At 50.1% G+C, this 18,614-nt stretch overlaps 1 protein-coding gene across 1 annotated transcript in view; it reads right to left on the bottom strand.

Annotated features, from left to right (window-relative positions):
• Positions 1–5,176, bottom strand: part of ADSL (adenylosuccinate lyase) — a 46,785-nt gene extending 41,609 nt beyond the window's left edge. The window contains exon 1 of the mRNA XM_074941646.1: positions 4,945–5,176. Within this exon, the coding sequence (XP_074797747.1) occupies positions 4,945–5,100 (156 nt within the window). The 5' untranslated portion in view covers positions 5,101–5,176. The remainder of the gene's footprint in view (positions 1–4,944) is intronic.
• Positions 5,177–18,614: the final 13,438 nt, after the last annotated feature.

Here is an 18,614-nt window from a genome sequence, read left to right as displayed (position 1 = left end):
GGGAAGGGGGCCTAAGGTTACATGCTCCCTGCCCAGGACAGACACCCTCGGGCTTCAGCTTTGTGTCCATCCCTCCCACCCAACCAGTGTGTCAGGGCTAGGATGGGCTTGGGCTTGGGCTTCGGTCCCCCTGTGATGGTGCCCCCATAAGGCTTTATGGAAATAGGCTTATGAATGTATATATGACATAACTGGAATATGTTTTATGCTACATGTGTCATGTAACATATCTGTAAAGGTTATGATCTACTGAATCTATTAATCCTATTTGTACGCATGTGTCATTGTTGTATTTGAAGTTATGAATATTGGCTATGTACTTGCTTGATTTCTAAGTAGCCTTAGTAAAGCATTTGGTCAGCTTCTTGAGAAAGGAATGTACAAATTAAGTGCCCAATCAAGAAGCACTTACAATCAATCGATCTTGGGAGGCTCCATTCCACATAAGAAGTCTACATGAGGATGTTCAAGCTAGCACGTGAGCCATGGCTGCTACCTTTAAGTTCTGAGTCATGAGTGGTCATTTGACTTGCCCATGTGACTCCAAAACTCCATCTTGTAGCTGGACTTTGCATGGGAGGGAGGAGGGGGTCTCCACCCACAAGAGAAAGTCTATTTAAGCCTGTGGGAGACCCCTCCATTTTGTCTTCAGCTGGCTAAAGAGAGAGTCTTTCCACCCCCAAGGATACCTGAAAGAAACTGGAACAAAGGACAGTAACTATAGGGGGTGTGAGTGATTGCTGGACCCAGACTAGAAGGAGACTAGTCTGTAAAAGGAAGCTTACTGGAATTCCTCTAAGGGTGAGGTTTTTATCTGTATTCAGTTTTCTTAGACATAGACTTGCGTGTTCTATTTTATTTTGCTTGGTAATTCACTTTGTTCTGTCTGTTACTACTTGGAACCACTTAAATCCTACTTTCTGTATTTAATAAAATCACTTTTTACTTATTAATTAAGCCAGAGTATGTATTAATACCGGGGGGGGGGGGGCAAACAGCTGTGCATCTCTCTATCAGTCTTAGAGGGCGAACAATTTATGAGTTTACTCTGTATAAGCTTTATACAGGGTAAAATGGATTTATTTGGGATTTAGACCCCATTGGGAGTTGGGCATCTGAGTGTTAAAGACAGGAACACTTCTTAAGTTGCTTTCAGTTAAGTCTGCAGCTTTGTGGCACCCTGGGTCTGTGTTGGAGCAGACTGGCGCGTCTGGCTCAGCAAGACAGAGTGCTGGAGTCCCGAGCTGGCAGGGAAAGCAGGGGCAGAAGTAGTCTTGGCACATCAGTTGGCAGCCCCAAGGGGTTTCTCTGATCCAACCCGTCACACCCCCATCCTGGGGTCATAGTAATTTTTGTCAGAAGGGGGGGCATGGTGCAATGAAGTTTGAGAATCGCTGGTCTAGATAATACTTAGTCCTGCCTCAGTGCAGAGAGCTGGAATAGGTGACCTACTGAAGTCCCTTTCAGTCCTACATTTTTAGATTGTTTAATGTCTTGGCTCGCTGCAAATCCATTCAGTAGAGTCTGTCTTTTCCAACCACTCCCCCTCAGGGTTACTAGGAAAAAGCCTGGAGTAAGTCTCCTCTTCCTTCAATTTCCACGTCCTAAGTGCTTGGACTCATAGGATGAGGTCCTAGCATCAACAGTTTATTCTTTCAATTTCACTGTACTACTGTGTATGTATCAGGCAATGTGGCAAGCACTCCTGGGATGAGCATTCTGTTCACTCTGCCCAAGATTAGTATAATCCCAGAAATATGGGCTCCATAAGAGCCATAGGCTGAGGATCACTTTAATGATTGCATATGGCACAGATTTACACCAACGTGAGGACATTTATTAGAATATTCCAGGTCAGCCAAGTCACCTGGCAGGCAAGCAGCTCACTAATGGAAGAAGGGCTCAGAAGATAAAACTCTTCCTTCCTCAAGAACTGTTTATAGTAGCTTTATGAAACTAACTTCACAGAGTCACGGAGAGTTCAGGAGGAGTGTAGGGAATACAAAAAGTTACAGCTTGTTAGCCTGGTCAAAAACCCCTTTTCTGAAAAACACACTATGCTGCAGTACAGATGACCTGCATAGAACTACATATGAAGTTAGGCTTGTGCCCTTTTAAAATTATGTATATAGCTGGCCTGAAAGATGGGTTTTTTTGCTTATGTTTTTCTCTGCTTAGTTTAGAATCATCAAAAATAATCAGGTCTCCCTGCTTTTGCTGGAGAACCCCTGAGAGGTTGCAAGGATGTTTATTGTGAGCTCTAACATAATAATTGTTAGGGTGAAGGTGCTGCATCTTTGATAATAGGCTTCCTTTAAACTAAAATGCTTGTCATCAAAATTAAATAGATGTTAAAAATACATTAAATGGTCTGAATAAAAATCTCTTCTCCCTTGCTCAAGTGATGTCATTGTTCACTAGCTCTTCGGTTCTCAAAGACTGTCCTTGCCTAGATTTCTCATGAAAAATATCAGCAGAAAAACAACTTTCAGGCCTTCTTTATACAGCATAAAGATGCTAATCAGGGCACAAATCCATTTCTCCCCCTTCTCACTTTGCAGATCACCTTCGCAGCAAATCGTACAGTGAAGAGTAAAAGAATGGTGGAGCGTTAGGATCAATCTTGGTTTTAATCTGGGTGGGCAATGTACACATTAACTTTTGCCAATACCTCTGTAGTTTATTATGACATAGAAGGATTTGAACTTCAGTCACTAGCTCCCTGCATTAGTTTTGTGTACAACCAGACCGAGCTGGAAAGTTGTGTGAAGGTGAACAAAACCACCTCTGGAAACCAGAATCTGGCTTCTCTCCCTGCACCCTTCCCAGTCAGCCAAGGTCTCCTTTGTGGTGCCCCTACTCTACTTGCACTACATTGATGACATCATCATCATCTGGACCCATGGAAAAGAAGCCCTTGAGGAATTCCACCATGATTTCAACAATTTCCATCCCACCACCAACCTCAGCCTGGACCAGTCCACACAAGAGATCCACTTCCTGGACACTACGGTGCTAATAAGCGACGGTCACATAACCACCACCCTATACCAGAAACCTACCGACTGCTAAACTTACCTACATGTCTCCAGCTTTCATCCAGACCACACCACACGATCCATTGTCTACAGCCAAGCTCTATGATACAACTGCATTTGCTCCAACCCCTCAGACAGAGACAAACACCTACAAGATCTCAAGATCAAGCATTCTTACAACTACAATACCCACCTGCTGAAGCGAAGAAACAGATTGACAAAGCCAGAAGAGTACCCAGAAGTTACCTACTACAGGACAGGCCCAACAAAGAAAATTACAGAATGCCACTAGCCATCACCTTCAGCCCCCAACTAAAACCTCTCCAATGCATCATCAAGGATCCACAACCTATCCTGAAGGACGACCCATCACTCTCACAGATCTTGGGAGACAGGCCAGTCCTTGCTTCCAGACAGCCCCTGCAACCTGAAGCAAATACTCACCAGCAACCACACACCACACAACAGAACCACTAATCCAGGAAACTATCCTTGCCACAAAGCCCGTTGCCAACCGTGTCCACATATCTATTCAAAGGACATCATCATAGGGTCTAATCACATCAGCCACGCTATCAGAGGCTTGTTCACCTGTGCATCTACCAATGTGATATATGCCATCATGTGCCAGCAATGCCCCTTTGCCATGTACATTGGCCAAACTGGACAGTCTCTACGTAAAAGAATAAATGGACACAAATCAGACGCCAAGAATTATAACATTCAAAAACCAGTCGGAGAACACTTCAATCTCTCTGGTCACTTGATTACAGACCTAAAGGTTGCAATTCTTCAACAAAAAAAACTTCAAAAACAGACTCCAACAAGAGACTGCTGAATTGGAATTAATTTGCAAACTGGATACAATTAACTAAGGCTTGAATAAAGACTGGGAGTGGATGGGTCATTACACACAGTAAAACTATTTCCCCATGTTTATTCCTCCCCCTTCCCTGAGTGTTCCTCAGATGTTCTTGTCAACTGCTGGAAATAGCCCACCTAGATTATCACTACAAAAGGTCCGCCCCCCTCCCGCCCGCTCTCCTGCTAGTAATAGCTCACCTTACCTGATCACTCTTGTTACAGTATGTATGGTAACACCCATTGTTTCATGTTCTCTATGTATATAAATCTCCCCACTGTATTTTCCACTGAATGCACCCGATGAAGTGAGCTGTAGCTCACAAAAGCTTATGCTCAAATAAATTTGTTAGTCTCTAATGTGCCACTAGTCCTTTTCTTTTTGAGGATACAGACTAACATGGCTGCTACTCTGAAATTTGTGGTACCGTCTCGTTTCCCCAGGTTGGGATCCTATTTCCCACTCTTGCCAAAATCAGCTAGAGCGTTAGCATCCCCGTCTCCCAGGGAGAGTCAGTCTCCCAGTCCGCAGGCTAGTTTCCTCTTTCTTAATCCCATCCCTCAAGATTAGGAGATTCTGCCCTCTTTGCTTCTAACCCAGCTCCAAAGCATAGGACAAGCGGACACCCCCTCCCATCCCGGTTAGGAGAGTGGCTGGGCTTTCCCCCTCCCTCGCCCTCCGGTCAGGGAACTCCAACCGCGCTGCTGCTAAAGGGCGCGGCCGGCCAGGAGCCCTCCACGTGCCGCATGATCCCCGCTCCCGGCAGCAGGGTCCCGCACTCAGCGCCCGGGGCGAGCAGTCCTCAGCGCCGGCTCCGCCACGGGGCCCCCGTGACCGGCTCCGAACCGCCGCGTGCCTCAGTTTCCCCCTCTGTCAAACAGGGACGCGCACCCCGCCCCGGCGGGGGGGGGGGAGAGTGGGGCGGACCTAGCGGCTGCGTCTGCACCCCCAGCAGTGGGGCTGGGCCCGTGGGCTCCCCGCCACACGCACCCCACAGCGCGCGCGGGGCAGACGTCCCGGGGCCGCGCTCGGTCCCGCCGGTACCTTCTCCGCCTGGGCCAGGTAGAGCCAGAGCCGCCGCCACGTGCCGAACTTCTTCCGCTCGCTGAAGTTGAAGCCCATCTCGGGGCTGGCGTAGCGCGACACCAGCGGCGAGCGGTAGCGGCCGAACGGGTCCTCCTCCGCGCCGGGCGCCGCCATGGCCCAGCCGCGACTCCCCCGGGGCCCGCGAGCGGCAGGACACCTCCGCGGGAGTCGCACGCGCCGGCCGCACGCCGGGCTCGCAGAAGCGCGCGAGAGCCCCCACCCCGCCCCCCAAGTGTGGAATTCGGCAGGAGGTCAGGACGGAAGAGAGGGGAGGGTAGAGCGTGGCCGCGCGAGCGTCGTAAAACAGCCTCGTCCTCCTCCGAGCGTGAAATACGGCAGAAGGTCAGTGCGGCGCGGCGCCGCGCCCCCTACCCAGGGGAGGTGCGTCCTATTTTACGAACCAGGCGGCCCGGCTGAGGGTCGGTCCAGGTGCGCGGCCGGAGAGGGGAGACAGGCCGCGCTACCGGCTCCGAGGTGGGCTGCCTCTGCTCCCTATAGCCTTCCCTGGAGTCTCCTGCTGGGCTTTGCCCGCCCCCAGCAGCGGCTCCTCTGCCTGCCTGGGAGCAGCTACCACCGAGGGGTCCGGCCCCGCTGCGGCTTGTCTACATGGGGGCGGGGGGGGAGTGGCGGCGTTAATCCAGTTTCCAGGTCCTCTCACTTCGTCTCCTATTACTGCTCGCTCACATCCTCCTCCCTGCTGCTCTGCTCAGCACGGAGGGCTTCAGGGCACCCCCTCGCTGCTGAGCTAGATCTGCCCGTTCCTCCGCTTTACCCAGTCAGTGCACACTGGGTGGCTGCAGCTTATGCGTCTTGAGCTAAATGGCCCAAGGCCTCGAGCTTCCGGAGCAATGTTAGAAAACTAGACAGGGAACCAGTTCTCCCTTTCCCCAGCTGGCGCTTTACGCCCAGGCACGCTAACGTGGACAACCTCGAACAATCACATCTTAACATTTAATGCCATTCACATGCATCCCTCCAGCCCTGTGAGTTGAAGGATTCAGCTCTTATAACTCAGCTTTAGTGCATTCATGGGTATTGAACCGCCTAAGCAGGGGTTCTCAAACCCTCGGGGGGTCATGAGGTTATGATGTGGGGGAATCACAAGCTGTCGGCCTCCACCCCAAATCCCGCTTTGCTGCTAGCATTTATAATGGGGTTAAATTTATTTAAAAGTGTTTTTAATTGATAAGGGAGGGGTCACAGGCAGAGGCTTGCTATGTGAATGGGGTAACCAGTACAAAAGTTTGAGAATCACTAGCCTATAGTATCAGAGCTGCTCTGAGCCAGGTTACAGACACATCTACTAAGGTTTTTGGGGGGGTAATTGCAACCGTATTGATTTTTGTTTTTTTAAAGCAGTTTTATCAGTTGCATGAAATTATAGGTTTTCAGCTTTTTTTGTTTATCTATTGCCTTTTCATGGTTGGAAGAAATTTGGGTGACACTGGATTGCTGCAAGAGGAAGGGTGTACTCACAAACTGCTATTGATGTGTGTTAAATGAAACATATGTTTATCCCTGACAACAAATTAAGTTGAATCCTACCAAGCTTAGTTATAGATAACACTATAAAAAGTTGACAGCAGCTTCTCTCTAGATGGGTTTCTAGCAATGTTAACACTGGTAGAACTAAACTAGAAATTTTGGTATGATTCTCTAGTCTAGACAAAGTTCGTATCTTCTATGCAAAAAAAACCCTGTGTACTGTACGATATACTACTCTGTATGGCTGCTTGGGAATAATTATTTTGCTCTTTGAGTCACACAGTATAAAATCAATAAGTGAGAAATGGAGACAAATACTTGAAATCTCACCATGGAATAAAACTACAATGTAATGTTACGTCTTCATACAGTTCTCCACAATACAAGAGCAGTTACAGCAATGGGATTCTCACAGGGAGAGAGGATGTGCAAACAGGCATGAAAAATCAACAGCAATACACATCTTTTGGGACCACTGATTTACTAGTTAGATTGTCCACTGATTTATTAGTTAGAGGAAGCAGTGACACAGGGGTAGATTGTGAGCTATGTTTTTAAGCAGGATGGAGAGATTCCCTTGAGTGCGAGAGTAACAGGCATAGTGAAGATGGATCTCCTCCAGCACAGGAGAGAGCCTGAACTAGCAGAAGAGGAGGAGTATAGAACTTTAGGAAAAGAAAATGAGACTGAAGGGGCACTGTACTAGTCAGCGTAGCGACTGGGTCAGCAGACATTTTTTTTCACTTCTAATTTTTGTTGTCATAGATGGATGACATAAAGGTGGGAAGGGCCTTGCAGACAAGGAGAGCACTCACAACACTATTTCTAAAAAGTATTAAAAACCCAAGTCAGCTTGAATTTGAATCTCAAGCCTTTCCAAAATGGCAGTTGGGAAATGAAATCACTTCTCATGGGAATTAATCCTGACCTTCAGATAAGTACAGTAATTTCTCTACAGTCTACAGCTGTTATAGCACATTTGTTTAATGCACATTTTGAACATTTGTCACAGTGGGAAAAGGGAACTCAAGGTGAGGGAAAATGCAACTAGGCTTCCCACTTTTATAAGTTTAACTTCCCCTCCCCAAATGCCAGCGGGAGGGACTGGCAATTCAGCCCAGAGGGGATCTAGAAACCTGCAGCTGCAAAGTAAGGACAAACACACTGTGCTGGAGCACAGCATCACACTGATGAGAAGCAGCAAACACTGGGGCTGACCTGCTGGCTTACTGCAGTCCTAGAGAGCATAAACTGAGGTCTCAGCTGGGGTTTGTAGGATCTTGGGCAGCAGGTCTTTATTAGGAACAGATGTGGTCATGGCATTGGAGCAAGAAGAGTCCATGGAGCAATGGCAGATGTCCAGGGTACAGTCTGAGGTTGCAATATCCAGAAGCTGACCAGCCAGTGAGGTGCTTTGTGTAAGCCCCTCAGTTTGTTGCCAGGATGAGAGACCTACCCATGTTATGTAAATATTTGTATTATGGTAGCAACCCTGAAGCCTTAACTGAGATTTGGGTCCCATTGTACTAGGCACTGTCTACATCCAAAGTATGAGATCATTCCTGCCCTTAGGAGCAGTCTAAAAAATCCGAGAGCAACAGCTAAGGGAAGTGTACTGAAGCCTGGCAGACAGGCTCATGGAAGAAATCTGCCTCCCAGAAACTAAGTTTTATGGAGACTTTAAACAGGTAGATTCCCCCTAGGGGACACAAGAAATCCAATCAGTTCTTTGAAAAACAGTTTAAAAGCAGCTTCCTAATTTTTGTGGTTTTACAAATCACCTAAAATGCTTTTCACTCCCCACTGATATGTAACTGATCTAGCCCAAAAACACCCCCCCACACACATACCAAAAGCCAGGGGAAACTGAACTGATTACACAAGAGATGCTGCACAACCCATAAAATATGAGGAAAAATCTCCTCCTTCCCTTCTAATCTCTATTATTCTTTGGTGTTATTTGTAATGACAACTACAAATTTTCATACAGAAGTGTCACGTTTAAATTGATGTTCCTTTAATACCCTTGACAGTATCAGACTGAGTAGAGGGGCAGCATATCTGATGCCCTGATTTAAAAACAAATGAGTTCTTCTCTTCCCAGCAGACCACATAAAATACAGTAGAAGGACTGGCAGTCTCCCTGTTCTCAAAAGTAAAGAATGGATACCATAGAAGAAACTCAGTAAAGCAGCTTGGTGTCATTGTGCATATACTTCTACCCACTTTTCCCTGTTCCTTTTAAATTGCTGGTAGCATATTCTCCTCTTCCCTCTCCTCCACTGAATTACTCCTGGGGGAATTCTGTGCCATTGTGCAATGCAGAATTTGTGCAGAAATTAATGTTCTGAGCAGAATTGTCCTCCCCCTCCCCCCCGAAATGGGCTGCAGAAGACCGGGAAGAGCCCAGCTAGCAAATAGAAGGCACTGCTAGGGGATGGGAGGGAGATGAAGCTGAAGGGTTCTGGGCAGCTGTAGTTCCTGGCATGTCCTGAAGGAAGGTGGTGGTGTGCAGGAAACTCCACACACACACTGAGCCAGCATCAGGCTGTTTTTCCCTCTGAAGCCCTGGGCTCTGGTGTGGGAGGGAGTGCAAGTGTCTGGGCTGGGTGCTCTGTGACTGACTCTGGGGGTAGGGGTGTGAGTGTCTGGGACAGGGAGGCTGTGGCTGTACTCTGGGGGCCCTCCCGCAGCTGGGCTCTGGGGGGGGGGGGGAAGGCTGCAAGTGGCTGGGCTCATGGGGGGGGCATTGCCCTGGGGCTGGGCTCTGGGTAGGGGAGGGGGCAGAGAAATAGGAACTGGGTTGCTTTAGCGGTTTCTTTAATGCTCTACTCCTGGGAGAAAATTTGGTGTCTGTATTGTTACATACTTACTGACAGGTATTGTGTAATAAATTACCAACATAATTGAAACTGGCGTGATTACATAGTGTTATTTTGACAAAATACGCTGAATTTTAAAATATTGTGCCCAGAATTTTTAATTTGTTGGCACAGAAGTCCCCCGGCAGTAACTCAATGTACCCTAGTATTGTGACAGCAAGCAAGGTGCAAAGACACACACAGGCCTCAGAAAGCTGACATGCAGCAGCACTTTCAAAAGAGCAAGACAGAGGGATTGGCCTTCAAAAGGGATCTCTATACAATCTCTCAGGTTGTTTTTTTAACATACATTCCATTTTTATCAGCTTAAAGTGCAAAAAGACAGCTACCTTTTCCGTCACTGGCGTTCTTCGAGAGGTGCTGCTCAGGTCTATTCCACACTAGGTGTGCACGCTCACCACATGCACCAGTGCTGGAAGTTTTTCCCCCTAGCAGTACCCGTGGGGGGGTATACTGCCTGGCGAGGTATATGGGGAGCTGCACTCTCCCCAGTGGCATAGCTGGGGGGGAGCAGCCGCTTCCCCCCTGAGCACAAGTGGCGCCTTGTCAATGTCTTGGCGCCTTTTAAATTTTCCCCTGTTGAGGGAACAGGAGGGAGCAATCCAAAAAAAGAAAGGCGCCACCCGCTGCAGCGCTTTTCCTCCTCCGGCAGCGCTCCGGGTCTCCGCCGGCACCTCCAGGGCGAGCGAGGGCCAGCCCCTGGAGGAGTAAAAGCACCACAGCAGGTGGCGCCTTTCTTTTGGATCGCTCCCCCCGTGACCTCCACCTGGCTACGCAGCTGCTCCCCCCCCCCCCCCCCCAAGTTCCTTCTTGCCAGACAACTCCGACAGAGGGGAAGGAGGGCGGGGTGTGGAACAGACATGAGCGACACATCGCGAAGAACACCAGTTACGGAAGAGGTAACTGTCTTTGCTTCGAGTGATTGCTCATGTGTATTCCACAACAGGCGATTCCAAGCTAGATCTGCTGGAGGTGGGTAGGAGTTCACAAGTTCCCAGGACGGAGGACAGCTCTGCCGAACCCAGAGAAATCCCTGGTTTGGGGGACCATCGCATAGCGCGAGGTGAATGTGTGAACCGAAGACCATGTGGTGGCCCTACAAATGCCCTGGATGGGGACGTGGGCCACGAAGGCAGCCGACAAGGCCTGCGCCCAAGACAAGTGTGCCCTCACAATGGGTGGCGGGGGGACACCCGCCAGCTCATAACAGGAACAGATGCACAAAGTGATTCAATTGGAGAGCCGCTGAGTGGAAATCGGCTGGTCCCTCACACGCTCAGCCGAGGCGATGAACAGCTGCGAGGACTTTCTGAACGGCTTGGTCCGCTCAAGGTAGAAAGCCAGAACCTGCCGCACATTGAGCATGTGGAGACAGCACTCCTCACTGGACATGTGAGGCTTGGGGCAGAGGACCCGTAGAAAAATGTCCTGACCCACGTGGTAGTCGGAGAACACCTTTGGGAGGAACGCGGGGTGTGGGCGGAGCTGGACCTTCTCTTTATGAAAGACCGTGTACGGCGGCTCAGAGGTCAGGGCCCTGAGCTCCGAGACTCGCCTGGCCGACGTGATTGCAACCAGGAAGGCCACCTTCCACGAGAGGTGAGACCAAGAGCACATGACCAGTGGTTCAAACAGGGGCCCCATGAGATGAGCCAACACCAGGTTTAGGTCCCACTGCGGGACCGGGGGGTCTAGAATACGGAGAAAAAAAAGGTCCAAACCCTTAAGGAACCAGCCAGCCATAGCACGGGAAAATACCGTGTGCCCTTGCACCAGCGGAAGGAAGGCCAATATGGCTGCCAGGTGCACCTTGACTGACGAGGGCGCCAGGCCTGGGCCCTCAGGTGGAGGAGGTAATCAAGGATAAGCTGGATTGGGGCAGTCACCAGGGAGACACCCTGGTCCACCACCCACCAAGAAAACCAGGACCACTTCGCCAAATAAGTGCAGCAAGTGGAGGGCCATCTACTTTTGAGGAGGATGCACTGAACCTGCTCTGAGCACGTCCTTTCCTCTCCACCTAACCACTGAGCAGCCATGCCCCGAGGTGAAGAGCCGCCAGGTCCTGAGAGAGCCGGTCCGGGCAGAGCGGCAACAGCCATGGCGGAACTACCAGCAGGCCCGTGAGGGTCCCGTACCAATGCTGCCTGGGCCACGCCGGGGCAATCAGGAGGACCCGGGCCTTGTCTATCTTTTATCTTCTCCAGGACCCTGCTGATTGGAGGGAATGAGGGAAAGGGGTAGAGAAGCTGGCCTGATCAGGACAGGAGAAAGGCATCGGACATAGAGCCCCTCCCCAGGCCCCCCACTGGAGCAGAACCGGGGGCATTGCCAGTTCTGCCAAGTCGCGAACCGGTCCACCTGGGGAGTTCCCCACCTTAGGAAGAGCCAGTGGGCCACTTCCGGGTGGAGAGACCACTCGTGTTATGAGGAAAAGTCCCTGCTCAAGTGATCCGCCCTATCATTCTGGGCGCCCGGTAGGTGGAAGGCCTTCAGGTGGATGTTGTGGGCTATACAGAAGTCCCACAGCCCGAGAGCTTCGCGGCAGAGGATCAGGCCCCGCCTTGCTTGTTGAAATAGAATATGAGGCTGTGTTGTCCATGAGGACCCCAACTACCTTGCCCTCCAGGTGCGAGCACAAGGCCATACACGCCAGCCGCACCGCCCTGAGCTCCTTTACATTTATATATAAGGTCAGGTCTTGAGCCGACCACGGACCTTGGGTCTAAAAGTTCCCCAACCCAGGTCTGACGCATCGGACACCAGCTCCAACAACGGGGCCCTGTCCCTGAACTGGACCCCTTGGAGCATGTTGTTTGGGGTGGACCACCACCGTAAGGAGGTGATCACAGAATCCGGCACAGTGAGGACCTTGTCCATCCGGTCCAAGGCCTGGGAGAACTTCGAGGCCAACCAGAGCTGGAGGGACCTCATCCTGAGTCTGGTGTAATGGACCACGTATGTGCATGCTGACATGTGACCCAAGAGTTGTAGGCAAACCCTGGCTGTTGTCACCGGGAACCTTGTGACTGACTCGATGAGACATTTCAGGGTCTCGAATCTGTCTGGTGGGATAGAGACCCTGGCTGACACTGCGTCCAGGAGCGCCCCAATAAACTCTATGCCTTGGACCACGATTAATGTGGACTTGGTGTTGTTTACCAACAGGCCCAAGGCAGTGCATGTGGACAGGAGGAGCACCACATGATCCCTCACCTGTGACCGGGAGGTGCCCTTGACAAGCCAATCGTCCAGATAGGGAAATATCTGGACCCCCCATCGTGTAAGGTAGGCTGCTACCACCGACACGCATTTTGTAAACACCCTCGGGGCAGTGGACAGACCAAACAGGAGGACCGTGAATTGGTAATGATTCTGTCCCACCACAAAACAGAGGATGTGCCCCTCAAATATGTGGATGTGGAATTATGCGTCCTGTAGATCGAGGGCAGCGTACCAGTCCCCGGGATCCAGGGAGGGGATGATGGAGGCCAGGGAGACCATGCAGAACTTGAGCTTCACCATATACTGGTTCAGACGTCAGAGGTCCAAGATGGGCTTGAGCCCCCCTTTGGCCTCCAGGATAAGGAAATAATGGGAGTAATACCCCTTGCCCATGAACTCCTCAGGCACCGCCTCTATCGCTCCTAGACGAGCAGAGCTTCGTGTGAGGGGTACCCCAAGGGGGACGGGGAGTGGTTTGGCGGGGAGGAAGTAAACTGGAGGGTATAGCCCCGGAGATGGTGTTGAGGACCCATCGGTCCGAGGTTGGTCGCAACCATTCCAGGAGGAAAGCACACAACCGGTTGGAGAAGGGAAGCTTTATTGGGGTGGATCCCTGATGAGGACCGGTGGGGTGCCCCGGAGCATCCCTTCAAAAATGCCCTTTCCCAACCTGCTTGGCTTTGGAGGACCCAGGCTGCGGGGCAGGCCATCTCTTATAGTCCTGCTGCTTCTTATGGATGGCCTTGTACTTCGGGAGGGCGGTCTGGGCGGCAGTCTGCTGCAGCTTGACCTTAGGTTTTGCTGGAGCCGGGACATAGAGGCCCAGAGTCTGGAGGGTCATGCAGGAGTCTTTCATGCCATGCAGCCTTGTATCTGTTTCCACTGCAAACAGCTTTCCCGTCAAACAGGAGATCCTGCATGGAAGACTGCACCTCGCTGGACAGCCCAGAGAGCAGGAGTTATGATGCCCGTCTCATGTACGCCGCGGAGGCCACTGATCATGCGGCCATGTCCTCAACATCCGAGGCTGCCTGCAGGGACGCCCTAGCGGCAGCTGCCCCTTCCTCCACTAGTGCCTAGAACTCCTTCCTATCGCACTCCTGGACGAGTCCTCAAACTTGGGCAGGGAGCCCCACAAATTGAATTCATACTGGCCCAGGAGAGCCTGATGGTTTGCCACTTGTAGCTGGAAGCTCGAAGATGAATAAACTTCCCTTCCGAAAGAGTCCAGTCTCTGAGTCTGTGTTCTTTGGGGTCAGGGCTGGCTGACCCTGCCGTTCCTTGTGGTTGACTGACTCGACCCCCAGGGAGTTGGGCTCTGGGTGGGTATACAAGTACTCATGCCCCTTAGCGGGTACAAAGTACTTGCGTTCAGCCTTTTCAGAGATGGGGGCCAACAAGGCCAGTGTTGCCACACAACATTTGAAATCTTAGCCACCCCTTCATGGAGAGGCAAGACCACCTTACCCGGTGCCGAAGGGGACAACACGTTAAACAGGGAGTCTGAGGGCTCCTCCATCTCCTCTGCCTGGAGGTGGAGGCTTGCTGCCACACTCTTTAAGAGTTCTTGTTGAGCCCTGAAGTCCTCCTGCGGGATTGAGGGGGGTGGGCCGAAGAGGCCGGTGTGATGCTCTGGGTGTCAGCCAGTACCGGAAGGTCCACCACCTGGTTGGACTCTGGGCAAGTGCCGAGGACACACGTCCCACCGTCCCCTTTCTCGAGGGTCTGGAGAGAGAGGCCGACGGTGCCTCCGAAGCTCCAGCCACAGAGTGAGCTCCCACTGGGGGCTGCGCCGGAGGCCACGGTGCCCACCGGTACCATTGGGCCAGCCACGACGCTCAGTGCCACTGCACCTGCTATGACACCGGCAGCGCTGGCTGTTAGGGTTGGCTGGCCTGGCCCGGCCCATCAAAGGACGGCTACGAATGGAGACGGGGCTGGCGTAATATCTGCTGCTGTCTCTGGACCGGGAGAAACGGCAGTGCAGGGATCTACGATGGCCACAGGACCGTGATCTCAACATGGAGGACCGGTACTGGCGGTAACAGCTGCTCCGCGAACAGCCTCGATGGGCGGACCCACGACGGCGAAACACCAGCGATTGATGCCTAGGGCTGTGATGTCTTGACAGAGACTTGGAGTGGGAGTCCAAGCGGGAACGGCGGAGACAACCATGCCATGATTAACTGAAGTACCCTCTCAGAGACGAGGACTGATGGCGATGCCTGCTGCGGTCCCACCAATATTCACTCCTTGAGGACGAGCGATGCCACGAGTCCCGGATGGACGGAACCAAGTCAGACAGTCTGGTTACTGTCAAGGGCGATCCACCTGGACTCCGCCCCGAGTGATCGCTGGGCGGTGATAGGCGTTGGGAACGTTCCCTTGACTGAGACCGGTACCAGGCCGGAGGCGACTGTGGAGATCCCAGCAGCGGCTTGCCTCTGGAGCACAGGACTGACATCGGCGGTGCTCTGGGCACCGGCGTGGACATAATGTCCCCGGCCGCCTGGAGGGCTTCAGGCGTGGATGGCATCCGAACATCTGGAGAGGCCTGTTCTGAAGGGGCCGGGCTATTCTGCCCTACGTGAGTTGGAGGCCTGGGCCCCGGTGGGGATCGAGGACTGCCCGACATGGGCCTAGCCTCTGTCCCAGACATCCCTCGGTGCCGCTAAGAAGAGGGAGTCTTCTTGCCCTCTTGGCGTGCCTCGTGGACGGGGAGTGGTGTTGACTGGCCAATGGCACCAGAGGGTTGCCGTGTACTGACGGCACAGTGCCGGGTACCGGTTCGGAGCGGCGTGCCCGGGTTGGGGTCAGCACTGACTCCATCAGGATGGCCCGGAGCCTAATGTCCCTTTTTCTTTTGGTCCGAGGCTTAAACGACTTGTAAATCTAGCACCTTTCGCTGATATGGGTTTATCCCAAGCAGCACAGTCTGCATGCGGGTCACTTCTTGGCACAGAATGCCCGCAAGAGCCGCACGACTTAAACTCCAGGGTGCGGGGCATGGCCCGGCCCGGGCTCATTGACTAACTACAGGTACTAATTCTGAACAAACCAACAGTTCTGGGGACGAGCTGCAGCAAAGCTGGCGCAGAGCAGTTCCGACGCACCTTCACTGGCGGCAAGAAGGAACTGAGGATGGGGGGAGTGTGCAGCTCCTGTTATACCGTGCCAGGCAGGCACCACTTCAGGGGTCGCGGGGGGCACTCCCCCCTACGGGTACTGCTAGGGGAAAAACTTCCGGCACCGGTACACGTGGCGAGCACGACACCTATTGTGGAATACACATGAGCAATCATTCAAAGAAGAAATATAAATTACAGTAGAACCTCATGAGCATCTCGGAAATGGAGGTTGTTCGTAACTCTGAAATGTTTGAAACGCTAAATAAAATGGTATGATCTTTCAAAAGGTTACAACTGAACACGGACTTAATACAGCTTTGAAACTTTGCTATGCAGAAGAAAAATGCTGCTTTTAACTATCTTAATTTAAATGAAACAAGGACAGTTTCCTTACCTTGTCAATTTTTTTTTTTTTAAATTTTCCTTTATTTTGCTGTTAATTTACATTTAACAGGACTCTATTTGTGCTGTGCGTGTGTGTGTGTGTGTGTGTATCTTGGCTGCTGCCCGATTGCCTACTTCCAGTTCCAAAAGATATGTTCATAACTCTGGTGTTTGTAACTCTGAGGTTCTATTGCATGGGCCAAATTTTGTTTGTAATTCCCACTGAACTCAATGGGACTATTTGCATGAGCAAAGACATGATTTGGTCCTGAGTCTTTAGTTTTCTCCCTGAAACTGCTGTTGTGCTTCTCTGAAAGCACCCCACATTGGGCTGGGCTGGTCACTCAGAGGCACATCTTTTCTACAGTATACGTAGTTTTGTATTTTGTTTGCATGACTGTTCTGAGACCTTTATAGTCTGAGGAACTAGATTAGGCTTCCTTTTTCTCCTAAATAAACTGTAGATTTGCCAGGGGGATGTAAACTCCTGTGTAGGGGTAGGGAGGTAGAGAACAGAAAACTGCCCCCCACTCCCAACAAGACAGAATGGCCAGTTGGCAGAATAACTTAACGAGATACCACAGTATTAAATGCTTAGCAGCCAAACACATTTATTAGTCTCTTTTTCCAGGAACCCAAAAATATTTTGTAGTTATAATGTAAGCAACTGAGTTGCACATAATACAATCATATCTTTAAAAAACATAAAAATAAAATAAAATAAAAACAAAAAAGCTGTTTAAAAGCCCAAAAAAACCTTCAGAAAACTTATATATGTATTACACCATCTCTCAGTTTCAATGAAATGACGACGACTTAATTCCTTATTACTCTTAATTTGTCACACTCCAATAAAACATCACCCTTTTGTTTGTTTTTTTGAAATCCAGCATGAGAAATACAGTACCTGCTATGGCAAAAAATACACATAAAATGCAACATTTCAGCTTATTTGTACATTAGTAGAGTTTAAACATTTTATTGTTTTTTAAGTGAACCAGTGATTTTAAGTACCACTATACTAAAAGTAAAATAAAAATACAGAAGAGGAGGAGAAGGGGGGCAGCCTGCCATACAAAAGCACCTCGAAGTGCTGAGTTTCTGTGTCCATGGAAAACCACTAGGATATTCAAACACCAGGGTGTATGGATGGGAATTAAGATGAAACCTGGGCATGAAAGGAATTGTGTCACCTCCTCTCTATTCTCCCTTGTCGGCTTTCTTTGCTGCCCATCCGGGGGGAGGGGGAGGTTGGGGGAAGAAACCAGAATTAAAATAGTTTTTAATAAAGAAAGCTATTTCAAGTATAAGAAAAAAAACACTCATAGGTAACTTGCAAAGAGCATCAATACGCGCATCCACTATTTTTATTATTACGTCTGCTCATGGGGGACAGTGTTTCAGCAAGAGGGCTTTAGCTGTACCTTCCTGTTACCTTATTTATGTGCAAAGTACGAAAGCTGCCTTTTCTAATCCAGCAGTTTTGGACATCAGTGATTATCCACTCTGCACTTACTTATTTATTTAAAGGAAGGAGAGAGGAAAGGGAAACTATTTTAGAAACACGGCTAGATTAAGTTAACCTCTTCCTCCATTCCTCCTCAAGACACACCCCCTCCCCCATTACCTGACTTGATTGTTAGCAATGAGGAAAACTTCACTAAGCCTGGGATGCCCACCATTAGCCAGTTTCCTGATCAGGTAAAAAGCATTTGTCTTTGTAAACATAGCTCCTTAGGTCTGTGGATTTCAAAGCAGCATTTCATGTTTCCATCGAAATGGTGGAATCTAAAATAGTTTGGAACCCTTCCCCACCATTTGCTTTTCTCACCCCCTCAATCCTTCCCCCCCAAAAAGGTTGTTTTTGGTATTTATTTGGTTCTTTTGGGAAAAGACACAACATTTAATTAACAAGTAAACAGTGCAGAGTTACCATCAGCAGAGCTATGCAATGTTTGTTCTGTTTTCGGTATAGGAAGGAAAGAACACCACATCTGTTAGATATTCTGCACCTCAGAAATTGTGTGCAATTGCACGCAAATTTTAGGGGCACCTGGGCATCATTTCACTTTTGTTCTTTGTGGAATCATTGGACAGATTTCACTTGTGTGCTGGCAGAGGTGGAGAGGATGACATAGGGCAGCAGTGAAGAGATGATCCTAAGGCCACAGGGAGCAATCCAACGGACGGAAAGGGCCAGTGAAGTGTCAGAAAGGAAGGCTTCAAATACAGAACTGAAACCAAATCTCAAGATTTCCAAGACCAAATTCCAAAGGCATGGGCTCATATGCACATCCCTGAGACACTCATCTACGACAGAAGAAACTGACCACAACATGACCGGAGAGGGGAGAAAGTATCAGAGGTTCCCTGACAGCTGTGGGATTTACCCAACAAAGACCTCTTCCCCCACCCACCCTCTCAGAGATTCTAGGTGAGCTGTAAGGCATATACATAAGCAGCATCTACTACTGAATGTCATGCTCTCTGTTTCAATGTACTATTGGTATATGATGGTTTCTGT

This window comes from Natator depressus, chromosome 1 (genome assembly GCF_965152275.1).
Source record: "Natator depressus isolate rNatDep1 chromosome 1, rNatDep2.hap1, whole genome shotgun sequence".
NCBI lineage: Eukaryota > Metazoa > Chordata > Testudines > Cheloniidae > Natator > Natator depressus.
The sequence above is the reverse complement of the archived record's forward strand: the minus strand, read 5'-3'. Positions and strand labels throughout refer to the sequence as shown.